The 22,260-nt window shown below is 38.0% G+C and overlaps 1 protein-coding gene across 1 annotated transcript in view; it reads right to left on the bottom strand.

The window, feature by feature from the left end:
- The window catches only part of slc30a7 (solute carrier family 30 member 7), a 40,163-nt gene extending 32,701 nt beyond the window's left edge, over positions 1-7,462 (bottom strand). Inside the window, exons 1-2 of the mRNA XM_051694328.1 lie at positions 7,286-7,462; positions 6,675-6,776 (exon numbers count right to left, since the gene is read on the bottom strand). Of these exons, the coding sequence (XP_051550288.1) occupies positions 6,675-6,776; positions 7,286-7,365 (182 nt within the window). The 5' untranslated portion in view covers positions 7,366-7,462. The remainder of the gene's footprint in view (positions 1-6,674; positions 6,777-7,285) is intronic.
- Between the last annotated feature and the right edge of the window lie 14,798 nt (positions 7,463-22,260).

Raw genomic sequence — 22,260 nt, 5'->3', positions numbered from 1 at the left:
GATTGGTTATTTTTGCAAATTTAAGCATATTAGTGTTAAGTATGTAAAGCTATTTTTAATATCAGCTCCTGTTTTTTACCTCTGTGTTGGCGTGCAGTCAACAAACTGTAGGAAAAAAGATAGATCTGCTGTGTTCTTAGAACACATGCGTTTTACTTAAGTACTGAAGTCTTTTTTATATATGAAAATGTATGGACATTATTGAAACTCATAATTATTATAAGACTATTGTTGTCTTTTGATGAAAGTCATGCTCAGCAGCTCACAAACTGTAGGGGAATGATAGATTTGCTTTGTTCTTTTAATGCTTAAAACCTCTACTAAAATCTCTTTGAAGGTCTGTAGACATAAAAAATTTAAAGGATTAAAAAAAATTGATTCAGTGACGAACTAATTTCACACAAGACACTCACTCACACCTTTTGGCATCACCAGAAATGGTCACTGAATTATTAAATGGATCTGAACTCATTTTGGTGAACGTAGTCAAAACACTCGAGCCACTTGGATGCATTTAAATCCCACAAAGCAGAAGCACGAAGTAAAAAATAAAATTGTACACATGCATAATTGTCATTATTGTAATTGATTAAATTATTTATTCAGGACCAGTCTTCAGTCTTTTAGTCATGTGTGAAACAGAAGCAAGTGCTCCACAAGATGCCCTTTATTTCTGCAGCTAAACTGCGAAATTTTGCAATTATTTTGCAGTACTTGAATCTTTAAAATACAACAAATATTAAAAGTAAATATGTATATATATTAATATAATACTTATATCATACTTGTATATTAATATATATATTGTAATATATTAATAATGCACTGTATTTGTTGGGTCAGTGCGAGCCACCTAATGACAGATCCCCCCCAACAATGACTGCAACGGCCATGTTTAAAACAACAGAGTTGACCAAAGTGCTTCACAGTAATACAATTTAAAACATACAATTTCAAAATTACCACATACACAAACACCAGTAATCTAAAATACAAACACTCCAAAATTGTGTCCTACATTTCATTTGTCAGACTCAAAGGGCAGTGTAAACAGATGAGATTTCCGACGAGACTTAAGTCTTCAATGATCACACTGGGTCTTGTCGTGAACTGTTTATCTGGAAAAGTGAAGCTTCCAGGAAAAAACATGTCATGATAAAATCATGATTCAAAATAAAAGCTAGATGCATGAAATTGAAGAAATTAAATAAAAAATGGAATAAAAATATATTAATACAACTGTATAGTAAAATTTAATATTCTCTGTAGTAATAATAATAACAATAATTAATCAATTTATCACAAGCAAGACAGCTGTTGATAAAGGTTAGGCAAAAATATGCAATGACGTTATAAAGTTCTATTTTCACTTATTAAATGTTTTAATAATTAATTGATTAGACACAATTTTGATGATTAAATTAAACTTTAAAACATGTTCTGGAAAATAATAATAATTATTAAACTAATTATTAAAGATAACTAAACTTGTGTTCAATAGTACATTATCATATTAGCATATTATGCTGTGGTATCGAAATTGGTATAGAGAACAGTGAAATTTTACTGGTATCGGTACCGACTACTGAAATATTGGTACCGTGACAACACTACCCCACACCATCACACTACTACCACCACCATGCTTGACCGTAGGTATAATGTTCTTTTTGTGAAATTCTGTGTTTGATTTATGCCAGATGTAACGGAACACTGTCTTCCAAACAGTTCCACTTTTGACTGATCAGTCCAAAGCACATTCTCCCAAAAGCTTTGAGGATCATCAAGGTGTTTTGGCAAAATTCAGACGAGCCTTAATGTTCTTATGGGTTAGCAGTGGTTTTTGCCTCGCCACTCTTTCATGGATGCCATTTTTGGCCAGTGTCTTTCTGATAGTGGAGTCATGAGCAGTGACCTTTATTGATGCGAGAGAGACCTGCAGTTCCTTGGATGTACAGGTGCATCTCAATAAATTAGAATGTCGTGGAAAAGTTCATTTATTTCAGTAATTCAACTCAAATTGTGAAACTCGTGTATTAAATAAATTCAGTGCACACAGACTGAAGTAGTTTAAGTCTTTGGTTCTTTTAATTGTGACGATTTTGGGTCACATTTAACAAAAACCCACCAATTCACTATCTCAAAAAATTAGAATACATCATAAGACCAATAAAAAAAAACATTTTTAGTGAATTGTTTGCCTTCTGGAAAGTATGTTCATTTACTGTATATGTACTCAATACTTGGTAGGGGCTCCTTTTGCTTTAATTACTGCCTCAATTCGGCGTGGCATGGAGGTGATCAGTTTGTGGCACTGTTGAGGTGGTATAGAAGCCCAGGTTTCTTTGACAGTGGCCTTCAGCTCATCTGCATTGTTTGGTCTCTTGTTTCTCATTTTCCTCTTGACAATACCCCATAGATTCTCTATGGGGTTCAGGTCTGGTGAGTTTGCTGGCCAGTCAAGCACACCAACACCATGGTCATTTAACCAACTTTTGGTGCTTTTGGCAGTGTGGGCAGGTGCCAAATCCTGCTGGAAAATGAAATCAGCATCTTTAAAAAGCTGGTCAGCAGAAGGAAGCATGAAGTGCTCCAAAATTTCTTGGTAAACGGGTGCAGTGACTTTGGTTTTCAAAAAACACAATGGACCAACACCAGCAGATGACATTGCACCCCAAATCATCACAGACTGTGGAAACTTAACACTGGACTTCAAGCAACTTGGGCTATGAGCTTCTCCACCCTTCCTCCAGACTCTAGGACCTTGGTTTCCAAATGAAATACAAAACTTGCTCTCATCTGAAAAGAGGACTTTGGACCACTGGGCAACAGTCCAGTTCTTCTTCTCCTTAGCCCAGGTAAGATGCCTCTGATGTTGTCTGTGGTTCAGGAGTGGCTTAACAAGAGGAATACGACAACTGTAGCCAAATTCCTTGACATGTCTGTGTGTGGTGGCTCTTGATGCCTTGACCCCAGCCTTAGTCCATTCCTTGTGAAGTTCACACAAATTCTTGAATCGATTTTGCTTGACAATCATAAGGCTGCGGTTCTCTCGGTTGGTTGTGCATCTTTTTCTTCCACACTTTTTCCTTCCACTCAACTTTCTGTTAACATGCTTGGATACAGCACTCTGTGAACAGCCAGCTTCTTTGGCAATGAATGTTTGTGGCTTACCCTCCTTGTGAAGGGTGTCAATGATTGTCTTCTGGACAACTGTCAGATCAGCAGTCTTCCCCATGATTGTGTAGCCTAGTGAACCAAACTGAGAGACCATTTTGAAGGCTCAGGAAACCTTTGCAGGTGTTTTGAGTTGATTAGCTGATTGGCATGTCACCATATTCTAATTTTTTGAGATAGTGAATTGGTGGGTTTTTGTTAAATGTGAGCCAAAATCATCACAATTAAAAGAACCAAAGACTTAAACTACTTCAGTCTGTGTGCATTGAATTTATTTAATACACGAGTTTCACAATTTGAGTTGGATTACTGAAATAAATGAACTTTTCCACGACATTCTAATTTATTGAGATGCACCTGTATGTGTTCTTGGCTTTTTTGTGACTTCCTGGATGAGTCGTCGCTGTGCTCTTGGAGGAATTTTGGAAGGTCGGCCACTTCTGGGAAGGTTCACTACTGTGCCAAGTTTTCTCCATTTGGAGATAATGGCTCTCACTGTGGTTCTTTGGAGTCCCAGAACCTTTGAAATAGCTTTGTAACCCTTTCCAGACTGATGTTTTTCAATCACATTTTCCATCATCATTTCTGGAATTTCATTCAACCTTGCCATTGTGTGCTAATGACCTTTTAGCCAACTTCATGCTGCTGAAAAAGTTCTATACAGGTGTTGATTTGATTGAACAGGGCTGGCAGTATTCAGGCCTGGGTGTGTCTAGTCCAGCTGAGCCCAATTCTGAATGCAGTTTCATATATTTGGGGATTTAATAGCTAAGGGGGCAAATACTTTCCACACAGGCCCAGATGGTATTGGATAACTTTTTTGCTTCAATAAATAACATTATCATTTAAAAACTGTATTTTGTGCTTACTCAGATTGCCTGTATTGTCTGAATTTTTTAAACAATTTAGTATGAGATATACATAAAGACAGAAGAAATCAGGATGGGGGCAAATACTTTTTCATAGCACTACACACATTTATTTTTTGACACCATCACTACTCCATCTGAACCAAGACTATTTCTTATTTTAATTCAAGTGTAATCACAATGCACAAATGGTAAATAAGAGTATAATTTACTGTGTAAAATACTTATGTTTTAAACGAGTGGCTGCAACTGAAATCATTGTGTAATTTGTAAGGGAGTGCAAATGTCACAGCCATGGTGGCATAACTTAATTTTTTTTTTTTTTTTGCAGCCTTCAATCAAGAAATCCAGATTTCAGGGGGCCTGGATAGCTCAGCGAGTATTGACGCTAACTATCACCCCTGGAGTCACGAGTTCGAATCCAAGGTAGGGATGCCGCGGTTTGAGATTTTGACGGTGAGATTACCGGCAAAAATCGCAGTTAACCGGTTTTATGATTATTTCCCATTTTTCTTATTATACAACAGCACTGATGCAAAAAATGCATAACATATAACAAATGAACGTCTTTGCAGATGTATTTCTGGGGGATGTGTGAACACTAAGGGCAGCCCTACAATAAGAAAACTGATAAATACACAACAAATACATAGGAGGTATATAGCCTAAAAAGAGATGCTCCAATCTAGGGCACGACATCGCTTATGCGCATCCCGAGCTCTATGTGCTTCAATGTAACCGGAGTGCTTTAAAAGTGTGTAAATGCAAGATTACTGTGGGTGCGCAACATGTAGTTTGAGGCATCCAACATTTTTTTCCTTCTGCAACAGTTTAAGTAATTTGTTGTCTGTCAGACACCCCAACATAAAGAATCGGCAACAGATTCTATAAAATTACTGTCCACAACACCTTACAAATAAACATGTGGACTATGCATAATAATGGGAACACTGCTCACAGCAGGCAATTTAAAGTCCGATCATGACTAAAATGTACATTTATTATTGAATGCAGTGAATTTGTACAGAAGCAATGCTTTAAATAAAGAGGACTATTTAAGACACAACTTTTTGCAAGTTTACTCGCTGATAGTAACTAAACGCAGCATGTTTAAACATTACAAAAAGTGGCACCTTTTAATTCATCACTTTGAAATCACCAAAGCTAAAAAATATTAAATTGACTAGTTTGTTGTTGGATGACTAATGGAGCATCCTGTCCCATTTGTAAGATGTGTTTCTTTCTATGACTTCTGTCTGCACAATTTACATCCGTCTTCAGTCAGTCATTTAAAAGCTGCCAAACAGACGATTTAAGTAACTTTTTTGATGGACATGAGACTGGTAGATTGAATTATATTTTGTAGTTTGTGTGTTCAAGCACTAGTTTCACGTGAATTGAAAGTTCACGTTCAGTCCGTGGCACCTGGCTAAGCAACAAGCAGCAACCGTCTGTAGCCATAGCAACAGCTCCAATACCCACATATGCACAAGAGTTTTCACATTCAGACTTACAAAATCTTATAACTCTTTTATATTATATATTTATACATTATGTATATTTTTGCCACGTCTAAATAAAGCATTTAACGGTTTTAACTGTGGATTCTAAATTCTTGCAGTTAAATTAACCGTGACATTTTTAATTGCGGTTAACAGTGAAACTGTTTAATCGCGTCGGGGCCCAGGTAGCTCAGTGATAAAAGACGCTGGGTACCAACCCTGGAGTTCACTAGTTTGCTAGCGAATCACTACGCGACCACGAGGACTTAAAAGCGCATTGGGCATTCCAAATTGGGTAAAAAAGGGTAAAAAAAAATAAAATAATACAAATTGTATAATCGCGGCATCCCTAATCCAGGTTGTTCTGAGTGATTCCAGCCAGGTCTCCTAAGCAACCAAATTGGCCCGGTTGCTAGGGAGGGTAGAGTCACATGGGGTAACCTCCTCGTGGTCATGATTAGTGGTTCTTGCTCTCAATGGGGCACGTGGTAAGTTGTGCGTGGATCGCGGAGAGCAGCACGAGCTTCCACATGATGTGAGTCTCCGCGGTGTCATGCACAACGAGCCACAGGATAAGATGCGTGGACTAACTGTCTCAGAAGCGGAGGCAACTGAGACTTGTCCTCCACCACCCGGACTGAGGTGAGTAACCGTGCCACCACAAGGACCTAGTAAGTAATGGGAATTGGGCATTCCTAATTGGGAGAAAAGGGGATTTAAAAAAAAAAAAAAAAAGAAATCCAGATTTCATTTCCTGGAAACCAACGGTTAATTTAAGTTTCCATCATCAGCCAGACTTTCCCAAGTAATACTATGGTTGTGTCTCCAAACCTAATGAGTGGCTTACCTAAACACCACTGTTGAACTCCACATGTTTGCTCAAACATTCCTATGATTTTCAAAAATGCTGTCTAGCAAGGCAGCTCAGAATGTTATTTGAAACTTAAAATGAACTTTGATCAGCCATTAGGCTCACTTCCTGTTCATTCCCTAAAAACCAATCAAAACCATTTCTTCAGCCCGCCCCCCCACCCCCCAAACAACAGAAGGCCCAAAACAAAATCACACTAGCTCCTCCCACACTTAGATATACGTGGCATTTTTGTGTTTGGCCCCCTACTGTTACCTGTTACTCCATATGCCATAGGAGAGCTCCACGAAAGCGAAGGACAGGTTCAAACACAAGAAGAAAAACAGATTGCGAGAGGTCTTATCAGCAAGAATTGATCTGAGGAGAGAATGACACACAAAATAAAAAGTTTCAGACTGATTCAAATGACCAGACCAGACAAACTGGCTCCTAAATTAACACCCAAGCAAATACACTACTGTCATTTTTTATTTTTTTAATAAAATGGTCTAGAGAAATGACATGTAGTCTAAATAAACTCTTAATACACATATTTTGGTGTTGGACCTATTTCAATACATTTAATAAAGCAAAATAAAAGATATTACATCTTATGTTAAATGTTTACCTCGCTCTGCTAACAAAAATCTGACCGGGATTAAGTTTATACAAGACTGTTTTCTTATCATGACAGCTAAATTAACTTTTTAAGGATATAAAGGCTTTCTTTTGACGAATTACATATTTAAAAAACTGTTTTAGAGTCCTTTTTACATTTTAAAACAAAGTGTCACGAGCTGACTAGCACGCTAACTCCATTAGCCGCTCCAAACCGACAGCTGTGTGAGTGAAAGTCAATGAATTATTGACGATTTAACAATCGTTACCTGAACCAGCCCGATAATTTGACGAACAGGTTAAACTTGGCAGGCTTGTACTCGTCATCTTTGATGGATAACGGGAGCATTTTCAGCGAAGTGTCTCCGGTATCCGGTATCCGGTATCCGGTATCAGATGAGCGCTGTGGTTGCACGTGCGTCCGGACGCAAGGCAAGAAACAAGTCCTCGCGCTGACGTCGCGTGCGTCCGATGATGAGCCTGAGCAAGTATTTACTACACGCCTAAACTGAAGTGATAAAGATGTCATGTGAGTCAATTCATCCATCCATTCATTCATTCATCTCTTATGCCTATTTATGTCTATAAATACCGTTTTAGATTCATTCGTCCTTTCATTTATGGCTAACTTATAATTAATATGTTTTAAACTGATTCATGCATGCATTCATTCTTTCTTGAAATAGTCATTTTAGCAGACACTTATTCAGTGTGAGCATTCATATTTTTTGACTGGCTTAATTATGTATGTTCTGTAAATTTGTATGTATGTAAAGCTTAATAGCATAATTTAATTAGGCCTACCACAAAAGGTTATGTTCCTCAAACCATTCCTCAACAATTTTTGCAGTGTGGCAGGGCGCATTATCCTGCTATAAAAGGCCACTGCCATCAGGGAATACCGTTGCCATGAAGGGGTGTACGTGGTCTGCAACAATGTTTAGGTAAGTGGCACGTGTCAAAGTAACATCCACATGAATGCCAGGACCTAAGGTTTCCCAGCAGAACGTTGCCCAGAGCATCACACTGCTTCCGCCAGCCTGCCTTCTTCCCAAGGTGCATCCTGCTGCAGGTAAACAATGCACCTGAGCATAATGTGGACCCTGCCGTCCACATGATCTAAAAGAAAACGTGATTCATCAGACCAGGCCACCTTCTTTTGGTATTAAAATATTATATGGCACCTCGGACGAAACCCACTTCAACACGCCCCCAAAGTAGTTGACGGGAGGGGTGTCTGTGTGGGTGCCTCGTGCCATACCCCCCATAATTTGGCCCTTGTCAAAATCACTCAGATCGCCCCCCCCCCCCCCCCCCTCGACAGAAGCCTGGCCCCCCATGTGCCCCCCCACTCACAGACTCCACCAGGTCGGACAATATAACACTCACACCCCTGTGCCTAATATATCCCACCCCAGGTGCCATTGTAACGAGATACTCAATGTAATTCACTTCAACTGTCAGTGGTTTTAATGTTGTGGCTGATCAGTGTAATTTTACACAGATAAGGTAAGTAAGCGATGCATAATATTTATGTCTTGTGGCTATACTTTTGAAATGGTGAGTATTTGAGTGTTTATGAACTGGCCCCATTCACTTCCATTGTAAGTGATTAACTGTAATCGCGTTTTCTTTTTTCCTTTTTTTCTTAAATAAATGAGGGTCGAGTCGAAATCTATTCCTCTAACAAGGAGTACTGATAATACATTTTAGCACCACAAAACCACCAGATGTCCCCCTTTTATTATAAGTATAATTGTTTTTAGACACTGCAGCATTGTAGTGGAAAGATATAATTTATCCTCTCTAACTGAATTTGGAGAAGAAGAAAAAACATGGATTTATGTCCTGCTAATTTTAAATATATGTTAAGATAAATGTAATCTCTTTCTATAATTTAGTGTCAAATAAATAAAGAGAAATAAAGTCTGTGATTGTTTCAATATGGCCATGTAGTCAAACTCCCACTCTTGTTACAGGAAACACTTAGTCAAATAATACATGCAACAGAAAAAATAAAAAGAAAGAAAAAAGTGAATTACACTTCTAAAATGTCTCTGGAGTTATATAATCTCTGTAATCAAATTGAAATATATTTGATCTATTTTGATGGCCTCTAAACTCAGATAAGTGTGCAATAAATCAAATATATAACGTTGAGTACTTAAAATAGTTCATAAAAATGAAACAAAGTATACAAGTACATTTCAGCACTTTTAAGGCAATAAAAAAAAACTAGTAAAGCAAGTTGAACTGGGCACAAATCTTAAGAGAACTCTAAATGCTAAACTGTGCAAGACCTGCATTTTAAATACTTCAGAACAACAGAGAAAAAAGGGTGTTCCCATGGTAACTGCTTCAGCAGACAGGAATGGGAGCTCAAGCACAGCCTGTTGCCCGTGTACCACGATAGCCAGACATTCACAATGTGTTTTCCCTGACATACAGAAATGTGAAATGGCAATTCCATTATATAACACTGATCATAAACAAATCTGTTTATTTATTCACTGGGGTAGCTGCACATTAATTCCATACGGATCCATTATTTCATGAAATGAAAGGCTTTCAAAAGCTAAATTCATGTTAAATCATCTTTTAAGTCCAAAGGTTGCAAACAGTTTTTGATCACAGCATGTTGCATGCATTGATGCATCTTGAAATTGAGTAGAAAGATCTGATCCTTATGTTGAATCACAGTTTGCCACTGATGTGCAACTTAAAGGGCATGGGAGAGGTTTCAAAGTGATTTTATTCTCAAAGACATCGCTCATTTCATTCATTAGTCTCATTAATATGTATGAAGGGACAGAGCAGGCTTTTGTAAATGCGAGCAAACTTGTGGCTTGTGCTAATAAAAACCTTTTCCAAGAGCTTCTTTCGAACACACACCACAGCGTGCAAAATATGGTGTACTGTTTACCCAAAGGTTAAAGGATATTGTGAACACTTGTGCAATATCTCCTAAAAAGGATATATGTGTTCAACATAAAGCTCTTGCGAGAATTGAAAGAGGTTTTCTTTGTATTGAATTCGCAACAAGAAGTTTGCATGCTATTAACATCACCATGTAGGCTTAAAATCCTAAAACTGTCCTGGAAGCATTCCCAATCCCAAGCTTGGTAGTTGGACCAAGTTTCACCAAAATCAAGCAACACCAATGAACACGTTCTCAACTTTCTACTGCTTATTTCCACAAGAGAAATGAATGCAGAGATCATAAACAAAAATAAAGTTGGTCAGATGTTTTGAAGTTCAAACATATGGAAGCATGACGGAAGGTTTATCCCAGGATTATAGTTTGGTGGACTGGACAATTTTTCTAGATACAGCATGTGATGTTACACCTGATAGGCCTCTATTTGGCTGCATTAACTGTACATTAAACAAGAGGAAGGTAGAACTGTTTATTCAGGCTGCATTCTATGTCAGATACAAAGCAAGAGAGAGAAACCAGTGGAGAGCAAGTGTTCTGTTTGAATTCCTTTGCTCTGAAAACACTCATTCTCACTCATGGGGGATCTTTGTCCAAAAGGGTTTGTTAAAGTGATCTAGCTCTTTTAGCTGTTCAGCAGCATGCAAACATTCTAAAGTGCTCTCTTAAAGTGCTTCTTGCACTGTAAACCCTAATGTTGCCATTACTGGGAAAATCAAGTTGTCTTAATTAAACATTACTTGGAAGGTCAAGTTTTGGGCTTTTCTCCCCGATTTGGAATGCCCAATTCCCACTACTTACTAGGTCCTCGTGGTGGTGCGGTTACTCACCTCAATCCGGGTGGCGGAGGACAAGTCTCAGATACCTCCACTTCTGAGACCGTCAATCCATGCATCTTATCACTTGGCTCGCTGTGCATGACACCACGGAGACTCACAGCATGTGGAGGCTCATGCTACTCTCCGTGATCCACGCACAACTTACCACGTGCCCCACTGAGAGTGAGAACCACTAATCACGACCACGAGGAGGTTACCCCATGTGACTCTACCCTCCCTAGCAACCAGGCCAATTTGGTTGCTTAGGAGACCTGGCTGGAGTCACTCAGCACACTGAACTTATTGTTATTAAAAAATCCATAGACTTAATATTTTACGTGTTAATAACTCAAACTATTGTGTACAAAATTGAGGCAACGGGGAATACCCACAATACCTTGTGCTTGAATTATTTCCTTATGTTTCCTTGGTCAAAGGGAACTTATAGGGGCATTTAAATAGTTGTTTAAGAATTCACAGAGGTTTAAGCTCTTAGTATTATTTATGTTATTTTGTTGCAAAGAGTTGTTTCGTGTGATGTCACTATTAGGGTAATATGTGTCCCCTTTGGTCAAGTTGGACCCTGTTAACTCTATTTCAGTTTATCTTGAGCATGTGCAACTGAAGTACAGGTGTCTATGCATTTCTGTAGAGAAATAAGTTTACTTAATGATCGACCTAGAATCAGTTATGATCTTCGTTGTTTCAGCTGTGTTACTGTATGATCTAAATTTGAGTCCTTTCAATCAAAATTATTAAGTTGAAACAACAACATTTAAATAGCAAATCTAAGTTGGCTACTTGCATCTAGTTACTTTAACTTAAATAATTTAGTTTATTCTATTTGAACACCATGTTAAGTTAACTTAATGACACAAGTTTTGGAGATGTCATTACTCAAATCAATTGAGTAGAGTCAACTTATTAGGGTTTTCAGTGTGCGATTGTCTGGTTGGATTTTGTGTAGAAAAAAGTAATGTTTAATCTTTTGACACATTGTTTTATTAATGGTATTCACAAATTATTACTTTTCATCAGTTTCTATTTGAATGTAAATGCTGAAACACTCTTTGTAAACTAGGTTTTATGGTGTTTGTCTAAACATGCAAAATGTAAAATGTGCTTTAGTGTCCTGAAAATGTCACAATGCAAAAAAGTGTAATGGTCCTAAATGTAGGCTTTATGTTCGTTTTGCAAAATAATTTAACATGCCGCACGATTTGATGTATCATTCATGTCTGTAGTACAAACAGTGTGGAATGAGTTACGCACCCAAATGTAATAATTAGGGTTAGGGGTTTGTTCAAATCCCTATCCTCAAGTACAAGCAAAAATACTAGTGAAGCACCATTAAAAATGATAGAGCTCAATACTTTTTCTTTCGAAATGTTCTGGTTAATGTGAATAAATTACCAACAAGATCCTATTTTTAGAAGACTATAATCCATTAAATACTATATTTCTGACAAGTAGCTCTTGAGGTCGTTGCATCTAAACAAAAGGCTAAATAAATGAAATGCAGTTTGTACTGATGTTGGCAACACTTGTGCTGAGGTCAGCTACTCGAGCTTCATGCCAGATGTTTCTTAATCACTGTCTTCAAGAGGTATGCAGCATGCATAAGGAGGTCAAACTGTATTCCGGAATACATTCTGATAGAGTACGCAAACCTCTGCTTCCTGTGGAACATGAGTTTGCAATGTTATGTATGTTATGTAAGAAAGGCATTATGTATGACTCATTATATCCTTAAAGAAAGCCAATAGGAAGATAAACATTTTGACATTTTCATTGTGTTGAAGAGGAAAACATAAAAGATTTCACTACAGGGAGCAAGAGGACAGAGAGGGCAGTGGATATACAAGGTCATTTGGAATTAAAAATAGACTGCCCTTGCAAATATGTGAGTATTTTTAGCAAAATGCTGTGGTCATATTGAGTGTTAAGAATTTGAACAAACCCCCTATTAAGTATCAGTGCATAACTCATCCCGCACAGTTTGTGCTTGGGATATCAGATTTGAGTGATGACTCAAATATGGCAGCTTTTTGAGGAGAGGTGTGCTATTACTGTCTAAACGACAGGATTTATGATTTTTCCCTGGTGGACGATCATAAAGACTTAGATTTAAAGGAATATTACAGTTTCAATACAAGTTGAGCTCAATCGACAGCATAAATGTTGACTTGTCCATTCATTTCTTTAAAAAAAGCAAAAATGTACACTAGTGGCCAAACGTTTGGAATAATGTACAGATTTTGCTGTTTCGGAAGGAAATTGTCAATTGGCATTGAGCTGATCACAAAGTATAGTCAGGACATTACTGATGTAAAAAACAGCACCATCACTATTTGAAAAAAGTCATTTTTTTATCAAATCTAGACAGGCCCCATTTCCAGCAGCCATCACTCCAACACCTTATCCTTGAGTAATCATGCTAAACATTTAATTTGGTACTAGAAAATCACTTGCCATTATATCAAACACTGCTGAAAGCTATTTGGTTCATTAAATGAAGCTTAATGTTGTCTTTGTGTTTGTTTTTGAGTATGCAACAGACCTGTATGTCTTAAGTTCAATATTAGGTCAAAAATGGCAAAAAAGAAACTCATCAGTCAATCATTGTTTTGAAGAATGACGGCTATACAATGCTTGAAATTGCCAAAAAACTGAAGATTTCATACAAAGGTGTACACTACTGTCTTCAAAAACAAAGGACAACTGACTCTAACAAGGACCAAAAGGCCTTATGGGAAGCATTGCAAAGAAAAAGCCACTTTTGAAACAGAAAAACAAAAAGAAAAGGTTAGATTGGGCAAAGAAACACAGACATTGGACAACAGATAATTGGAAAAGAGTGTCATGGATCTTAACCCCATTGAGCTTTTGTGGGATCAGCTAGACTGTAAGGTGTGTGAGAAGTGCCCGACAAGACAGACACATCTATGGCAAGTGCTACAGGAAGTGTGGGGTGAAATGTCACTTGAGTATCTGGACAAACTGACAGCTAGAATGCCAAAGATCTGCAAAGCTGTCATTGCTGCACGTGGAGGATTTTTTGATGAGAAATCTTTGAAGTAGTTTAAGAAGTTCTGAACATTTTTTTCAAATTTTAATAGTAATGTTTCACGTTATTAATGTCCTGACTATACATTGTGATCAGTTGAATGCCACTTTGGTGAATAAAAGTACCAATTTCTTTCCATAAGAGCAAAATCGGTACATTATTCCAAACTTCTGGCCACCAGTGAATGTAGCTGGTGGGTTGTAAAATCACACAGGATAAAAAACTGTTTTTTGGGGGTTTAATCTGACGGCTGTTAACAAAAAAGGAAAAAACAGCGGTCCATGGGGCCGTATATATATATAAGAGGAATTTAAAAAAAAAATGAAATACAAAAAAGAAATATGGTTCTACGAAATACGGTAGAGGCCAGTTCTCACATGTGTAAAATGTGGTCAAACTCCACACATGCAATCCATATGCATCCCAAGAATTCTCAACCGATAAACAAAACCGGGAGCTCTCTTGCGCAATACAAGTTCTCACGTCTCTAACCAGCACACGTGTGTAACATGAGAGAATGCCAGAAAGCAGGTGTCGCAAAACTCTTTTTCTTAAAGGGGCCACGTCCAATTTATGACTAGAGTTAATTACATGAAATTTCTCCACTTAGCTATATGTAGGTTCTAGTGAGGCATTTACAATGGAAGTGAATGGGGCCAATCCATAGACGGTAAAATACACACTGTTTTAACAGTATAGCTACAAGACATAAACAAAATGTGTGTTAACATAATTTTAGTGTGATAAAATCACTTGCTAACCTTTTCTGTGTAAGTTATATCCAATTTTGCAACTTCATTGCTATGACAACATAACGGCATAAACCCTAAAATGACCATAAAAACAGCAATTTAAACAACTTAACAGCTCAACTAATACAAGAGTTTTAACAAAATAATTATTGTAAGTGCTTTTATAAAACTATATGCTTCTCATTTCTGCCTTTAACCCCTCCAGAAAATTGGCCCCATTCACTTCCATTGGAAGTGCCTCTCTGTAATCTTGATATTTGCTTATTTGAAAGAAAAGGAGGGACGAGTCGAAATTAATTTTTGTGGTTATCAACATTATGCCACAAATGCTGTCGATTGAGCTTAACTTAAATTGAATTTGGTATATTCCTTTAAGGACTCAAGCCAAATCTAAAGAACCTCAATATCATAGCACGGGCAAGCACCGCTCATATTTTTAAAAAATACATTATTTAGTATATACAGTATAGTTTCATACACCAATCAGCCACAACATTAAAACCACCTGCCTAATATTGTGTAGGTCCCCCTCGTGCCGCCAAAACAGCACCAACCTGCATTTCATAATAGCATTCTGAGATTATATTCTTCTCACCACAATTGTACAGAGCGGTTATCCAGCCTGTCTGGCACCAACAATCATCCATGCGATTATCTAATCAGCCAAACGTGTGGCAGCAGTGCATAAAATCATGCAGATGTGGGTCAGGAGCTCCAGTTAATGTTCACATCAACCATCAGAATGGGGAAAAAATTTTGATCTCAGTGATTTGGAGCATGGCATGCTTGTTGGTGCCAGATGGGCTGGTTTGAGTATTTCTGTAACTGCTGATCTCCTGGGATTTTTACACACAACAGTCTCTAGAATTTACTCAGAATGGTGCAAAAACAAAAAAACATCCAGTGATGGAAATGCCTTGTTGATGAGAGAGGTCAACAGAGAATGGCCAGACTGGTTTGAACTGACAAAGTCTACTGTAACAACTCTGTACAATTGTGGTGAGAAGAATATCATCTCAGAATGCTATTCTGAGATGTGAGTTGGCGCTGTTTTGGTGGCACGAAGAGGACCTACACAATATTAGGCAGGTGGATTTAATGTTGTGGCTGATCGGTGTATAAGATTGTTTAAAAGGGAAAAGTAAAAATCTGGAGCAAGAAAACCAAATAACTTTTGATAAAGATAAATTTGCCTAACAGAGGCACAGTAAAATGTAAAAAGTTGACCACAGTAAAATTTAGCCCCCAATGAAGTCTAAGTTCAAAAAGCAGAGTTTGAGGGAGTCAGTGTGTTTTAAGGAAACAGGTCTGTAAAGTGATGAAAATAATACTCATCAGACCAGCCCTGATAAAAACATTGCCAGCCAAATTAAACTGTCCACGTGTTATTGTCTGCTTTTCCCAGAAGAGACAATTGATCTTTTATTTAACACACAGCAGGGGAGAAGATAGGTCTCTTAGATAGTTGTAGGAATTTGTATGCTTATAATCTGTATGGGGCCGTTCACACGGATTCAAGACGCATCTGCAAAGTTTTTTATTTGTTTGTTTTTTCTATGCTTGGTGGAGGTTTTTGACCGATGCAACGCTGTCTCGTAAAATGAAAGGTGCTGTAAGTGATATTAGCCGTTCTGGAACTTCCACGAGACTGAGTCGTTAACTTTGACACGCCCCCTCTTTCCAAAACCCCGCCCTCCACAGAGACCGTTGAGAACAGAAGAGCATCTTCTTAGGGTTGCCAAATACAAAAGTAGCAAAATAGTGCCCTCAACTGACAACTATTAGGAATCTGAATATGGCATTAAACTGAATGAACCTCTTCAACTACTACACTATGGGAATGTGCAAATTGATTGACAGGCAGAAAGCACATCAAAGACTTCTCATTCGCTGATCGAAGAATGTGACCGTGCCTGCAGACACATTTTTGTTTGCTGTTTACACAGTCTAATGCTGTCACAGAGACCTGTGAGATATCTCTGGACACTTATTTCAGAGATATCTTCCAGAGAGTAGAAACATTTTCAGCATACCATTTCCTAATCCCTGAAATGGCATTTTATAAAAAATGACAGCATCTTTAAGGTGCGGTCACATTCACCTTTGCATGACAAAATTCCATGGGTGAAACACAGTCTTAATAGGAATCGGTGCTATTAGAATTTCAGCAGATGGACTTCCAGTGGCGAAGAATTTCCCTATCTGAATTTCACACTGAGTTCATATTTGGTGAACCTTGACACGCAAATTCACTTCGTTGCTTGTTCTGGTAGTTAACTCTGTGTGGGTGGTGCTTCATAAATACGCAGCTAAACTGAATATTCGCAATGGACAAGCAAATCATTTTAGTGGTGAGTTTCTTTATAATTTTACTCTGCCAGATTTTAAAGTGTTGCATAAAAAGAGGCTGCTTAGGAGTTTTTGCAGGTTTCATATGCGCTTAACATCCGCCTTCGTCTTGTTCGCCAGCAGAATTTCGCTGTGCAAAGGTAAATGTGACCACGCCTTTAGTGGTGCGTTTTTCAATTTAACAATGGGCTTTTCACACCGAACGCATCCTTGTGCTAAAAAAAGCTAGGCAAGTGCAACGTATCCACAGTTTTTCTGACCAACCCCTGGGTGGTGCCATGATGATTCTGATTGCCGCTGGACTGTTTTTGGTTCAGGTCTTCATAAGTAGCAATGTAAAACTACCAAAACAAGCAATTTCAAGTATTATTTGGAGTAAAAATGAGTTCAGTCTCAACTTGTGCAGTTGTTTGCTGTAATGACAACTCGTAGTAGATATCAACATAACTAACCTCAGATCATCGGTTCAAGTCATATACTCACTCAAGTGAGGCGCTGTCAAAAAAACGGTCATCACGAGCCACATGTTATTTATTTGACTGTATTAAATTTGTAAAAAAATACAAAATAAATAGCATGCATGAAGAATGTGAATCACAAGAAACACAAGAAGAAGAATGTGAAAGTGATCTGTTTCTCACCCACACCTATCATATCGCTACTAAAGACATTGATTTAACCACTGGAGTCTTATGGATTACCTTTATGCTGACTTATGTGATTTTTGGAGCTTCCAAATTTTGGCACCCATTCACTTGCATTGTATGCACCAAAAGAGCTGAAATATTCTTCTAAAAATCTTCATTAGAGTTCAGCAGATGACAGAAAGTCATACACATCTGTGATGGCATAAGAGTGAGTAAATGATGAGAGAATTTTCATTTTTGGGTGAACTATTCCATTAACCTGTCACAGCATCTAAAAAACAGCCAGACGTAGTGCAACAGTCAAAGACGTCTGTCTAGCACATGTTTACATAGGAAAAGAATTGAAAAACAGCGCAAAAACGCATTTGGTGTAAACGGCCCCAAACAGTTTTACTAATTTGACCGTGCCTCAAGAGACCTGCATTTTGTTCATTTGCACAGTTTTGCTATACTTTTAAAAGCCACATTTTTAAAACATCCTCACTAATATATTGAAATATTTAAAACTGACTTGTGAGGAGATTTGAAGTGGTTCTCACTATTTTAATGGTCATACATCTGTCAAATCATGATTTGAGCATAGCAAATGTCATCACCTCCGTACAAAAACCATTGCGTATATGAGATGTCCTCATTAATATTGTAAAACCAGATGTCCCCCCTTTGAGGCACCCAAAGAGGCTAGCACATACAGTACATATAAGGGAAACAATAAAAACAAAACAGATCACTTGGACAAGAAAGCATTTAGGATGTTGTAAAAAAAAAGCTGCTGATATCCACTATTTTGATAGTGACTGCTGCGGTGGCAAAGGATGCTCTTTGAGAGAGCTCAGACCCTGGGTCAAACACTATCTGCTAAACCAGGGGGTTGTCCTCCATAAATATTTAGTCTTTCTTTATATGGTAAATCAAGCAAACAAGTTTGAGTGGATGTGGCTCGAACTCTACAGACATTCTGTGTCAAAACACCAGGAAATTCCACTGCCTTTAAAAATGACAAGACTCAGCACAAATCATTGTAGCTGTTCTTTTTCACCAAAGAGTTGCAAAAGCTTTTAAGGGGGCCCTGGGGTTAGAAAGTCTCACAGTCTTGCACAAACTGTTCATAAGAAAGCTTTTAAAATGATGGAGGTTTCACAAGCTGAATAAACTATTGAACTTTCTTGTCCTCTGAGAGATTCACTGGTAAATATCAATGTAATGATTCAAATCAAATCAAATCACTTTATTGTCACACAGCCATATACACAAGTGCAATGGTGTGTGAAATTCTTGGGTGCAGTTCCGATCAACATAGCAGTCGTGACAGTGATGAGACATATACCAATTACAATAACATCAAATTAACACAACACAATTTAAACATCTGATATACACATAATTACACTCAACAATATACAAATAATAACATACACTGTACAGATTCATTCCCCTCTGCAAAGCAACATGAGTGTGAAAACATACTGCAACTTTCAATGGAGACCCCTATAGCACTTCCCTGAAAACAAGCAAAATAAATGATGTCAGGTACCCTACTAAAAATGTGTGTTTTCCAGAACGTTTTGAGAAAGTTAGGTATTGGTTCCCAGAACAGAGCTTTATGGTAAGTTTTTGGTTTTTAAGGAAAGTTTCTACAGAAATAGAATGTTTGCTTTAGGTTGCACATGATGTTTTCCCAATGTTACCTTAACCTCTTAATTCCCAGAACCTTTATGCAACCATGCAGCAATAAATAAATAGACATTGATAGATACATTTTTACATGTACACTGGCGGCCAAACGTTTGGAATAATGTTCAGCTGTTGCTGTTTCTGAAGGAAATTGGTATTTTAATTCACCAAAGTGGCATTCAACTGATCGCAAAGTATAGTCAGGACATTACTGATGAGCAGCCATCACTCCAACACCTCATCCTTGAGTAATCATGCTAAATTGATAATTTGGTACTAGAAAATCACTTGCCATTATATCAAACACAGCTGAAAGCTATTTGGTTAATTAACTGATGCTTAACATTGTCTTTGTGTTTGTTTTTGAGTCGCCACAGAATGCAATAGACTGGCATGTCTTAAGGTCAATATTAGGGCAAAAATGACAAAAAAATCAATCATTGTTTTGAGGAATGAAGGCTATACAGTACTTGAAATTGCCAAAAAAACTGAAGATTTCATACAAAGGTGGACACTACAGTCTTCAAAGACAAAGGACAACTGGCTCTAACAAGGACCGAAAGGGGTGCAGGCCTTATGGGAAGAATTGCAAAGAAAAAACCACTTTTGAAACAGAAAAACAAAAAGAAAAGGTTAGAGTGGGCAAAGAAACACAGACATTGGACAACAGATAATTGGAAAAGAGTGTCATGGATCTTAACCCCATTGAGCTTTTGTGGGATCAGCTAGACTGTAAGGTGCGTGAGAAGTGCCCAACAAGACAGACACATCTATGGCAAGTGCTACAGAAAGCGTGGGGTGAAATGTCACCTGAGTATCTGGACAAACTGACAGCTAGAATGCCAAGGATCTGCAAAACTGTCATTGCTGCACGTGGAGGATTTTTTGATGAGAACTCTTTGAAGTAGTTTAAGACGTTCTGACATTTATTTTCAAATTGTAATAGTAATTTTTCACATTATTAATGTCCTGACTATACATTGTGATCAGTTGAATGCTACTTTGGTGAATAAAAGTATCAATTTCTTTCCATAAGAGCAAAATCTGTACTTTATTCCAAACTTTTGGCCGCCAGTGTATAATTATTATTTTCATCAAATAATTATTAAAATCAGGGTGGTTAGGGTGCTTGGTGGCTTCTAGGGTTTTCTGGGTGGCTTACTTGCCCAAATCAAAAGAGCTCAACCCTAGGTTCCGATGACATTCTTGCCCCTAGATATGGCTTTTGTCCCTTCTTCAATCTAGGTCCTCCTCAATCGAGTATATTTGACCTGATTTAACATCTGATCATTTAGAAAAGTAATGGCACACCTCTCCTCAACAAGCCGTACCATTTGAGATATCATTTATATCTGTAGTAAAACTAGTGCAGGACAAATCCAGAACCCAGAGTTTGAGCAATAATAATAGTGATGTTTGCCTTAGCAAACACCACAGGCAAAAATGGAACTGTACCTTTACAGATTTCTGGATTTCCAATCCTAAGAAAAGACGCACATACAGTATCTTCCCAAAACCCGAGAACGACCTTGAAAAGATCACTAATGAACAGACAAGAACCAGCCAAGAAGGTTAAAGCAGGAACTAAGCAGAAGCATTTTCAAGGATTAGTCACTGTAGAAGTATTTATTCAAAGATGAACCATTTTAAACTATCTAATGTCAGAAAAGACAGGCAGAGAACAGGGATGAGATGTTCTCGACTATTTTCCAAGTACACTGATGGTAGGTTCACAAGAGCGGCACTTACCACTAACACACAATTACTACATAATTGTCATGTCCGCAAACACTTAGGGTGTACTCACACTAGGCAATCTGTACTGTGCCCGAGCACATTTGACCCCCAAAGTCTTGTTTGTTTGACTAGTGTGATCGCTACATACCGTACCCGGGTGACTATCTTCGTGCTCGTGGATAACAAGGAACCACTGAGCAATGAGGTGGCAAGCTGAAAAAAGTATCTGAAGGTACGGAATGCACTCTGTAAATCTGGCAGTTCATTGGATGAAAATGATAAATTCCAGTGGTACGGTGCTGTCGAAAATTAGGCATGTTAGAGGGCCGTGTGTCAATGTAAGTAACATTACAATGATGTACTGCAATGTGCTCTGCGAGAGTGTTTTTCTTCCTGTTTTCTTCAAAACAAAAAGTCGCATCGTAATGATGTAATCATGCTCAGGCCCGGAACGTTAAGTGGAGTGTGAGTGCAGGCCAGCGGGGGAGTGGGTAGCGGGGACAATCATGCTTGGGCACGGTACAAGGCAACCGGGCCTAGTGTGAGTACACCCTTAGAGTGCAGACTACACATAAGGACATGGTCAGTGTGTAACTGGAAAATACAGAATTAAAAATGGGTAATTAATCAGTAGTGGTGCTTGCTATGGTAAGGATCACTATTGATCATATTTAGGGTTTGGGTTTTGAAAACATTTCTAATAGTATTAAATTTGATGCATACTGCACTGTTTGAGCTACAGACATGAATGATACCTCAAATCATGTGGCCTGTTGAGGACAGGTGTGTTATGACTTTTCTAAACAATCAAACTTCAGATCTGTACCTGGCAGATTATAAAACAAGCTAAAAAATATCCCCATCATCCATTAACATTGCAGGAGAGACTTACACTGACTTGGGCAAGTAAGTAACACCCTAGCAACCGCTTAGCAGTGCACTAAAAAACAATCAGAACACCTTGCCAACAGCACAGCAATACACTTAGTTATAACAACAGGGATTATATAAATAATTTACTGCTTGCTCTTTAAAAAGACTCTTCCATATTTAGTATGAGGGGGTTAAAAAAAGATATGGATAAACCTTTAGTGGCCCTCCATCTTTCTGAGAGAACATTGTTCCATTCGCACCTCTGCCTCTTCGTCTTTCCCATGAGAAACGTGAAAAAAACCACCCACCTCCCCATTCATTGCACCGGGATGGTCACCATGGCAACAGCCTATTATAGCAACACTGGTAGGGAAAAATCGATACAAGACACT

The sequence above is a fragment of the Myxocyprinus asiaticus genome, chromosome 50, assembly GCF_019703515.2.
Source record: "Myxocyprinus asiaticus isolate MX2 ecotype Aquarium Trade chromosome 50, UBuf_Myxa_2, whole genome shotgun sequence".
NCBI lineage: Eukaryota > Metazoa > Chordata > Actinopteri > Cypriniformes > Catostomidae > Myxocyprinus > Myxocyprinus asiaticus.
Note: the sequence above shows the minus strand (reverse complement) of the source record. Positions and strands in the feature narration are given on the sequence as shown.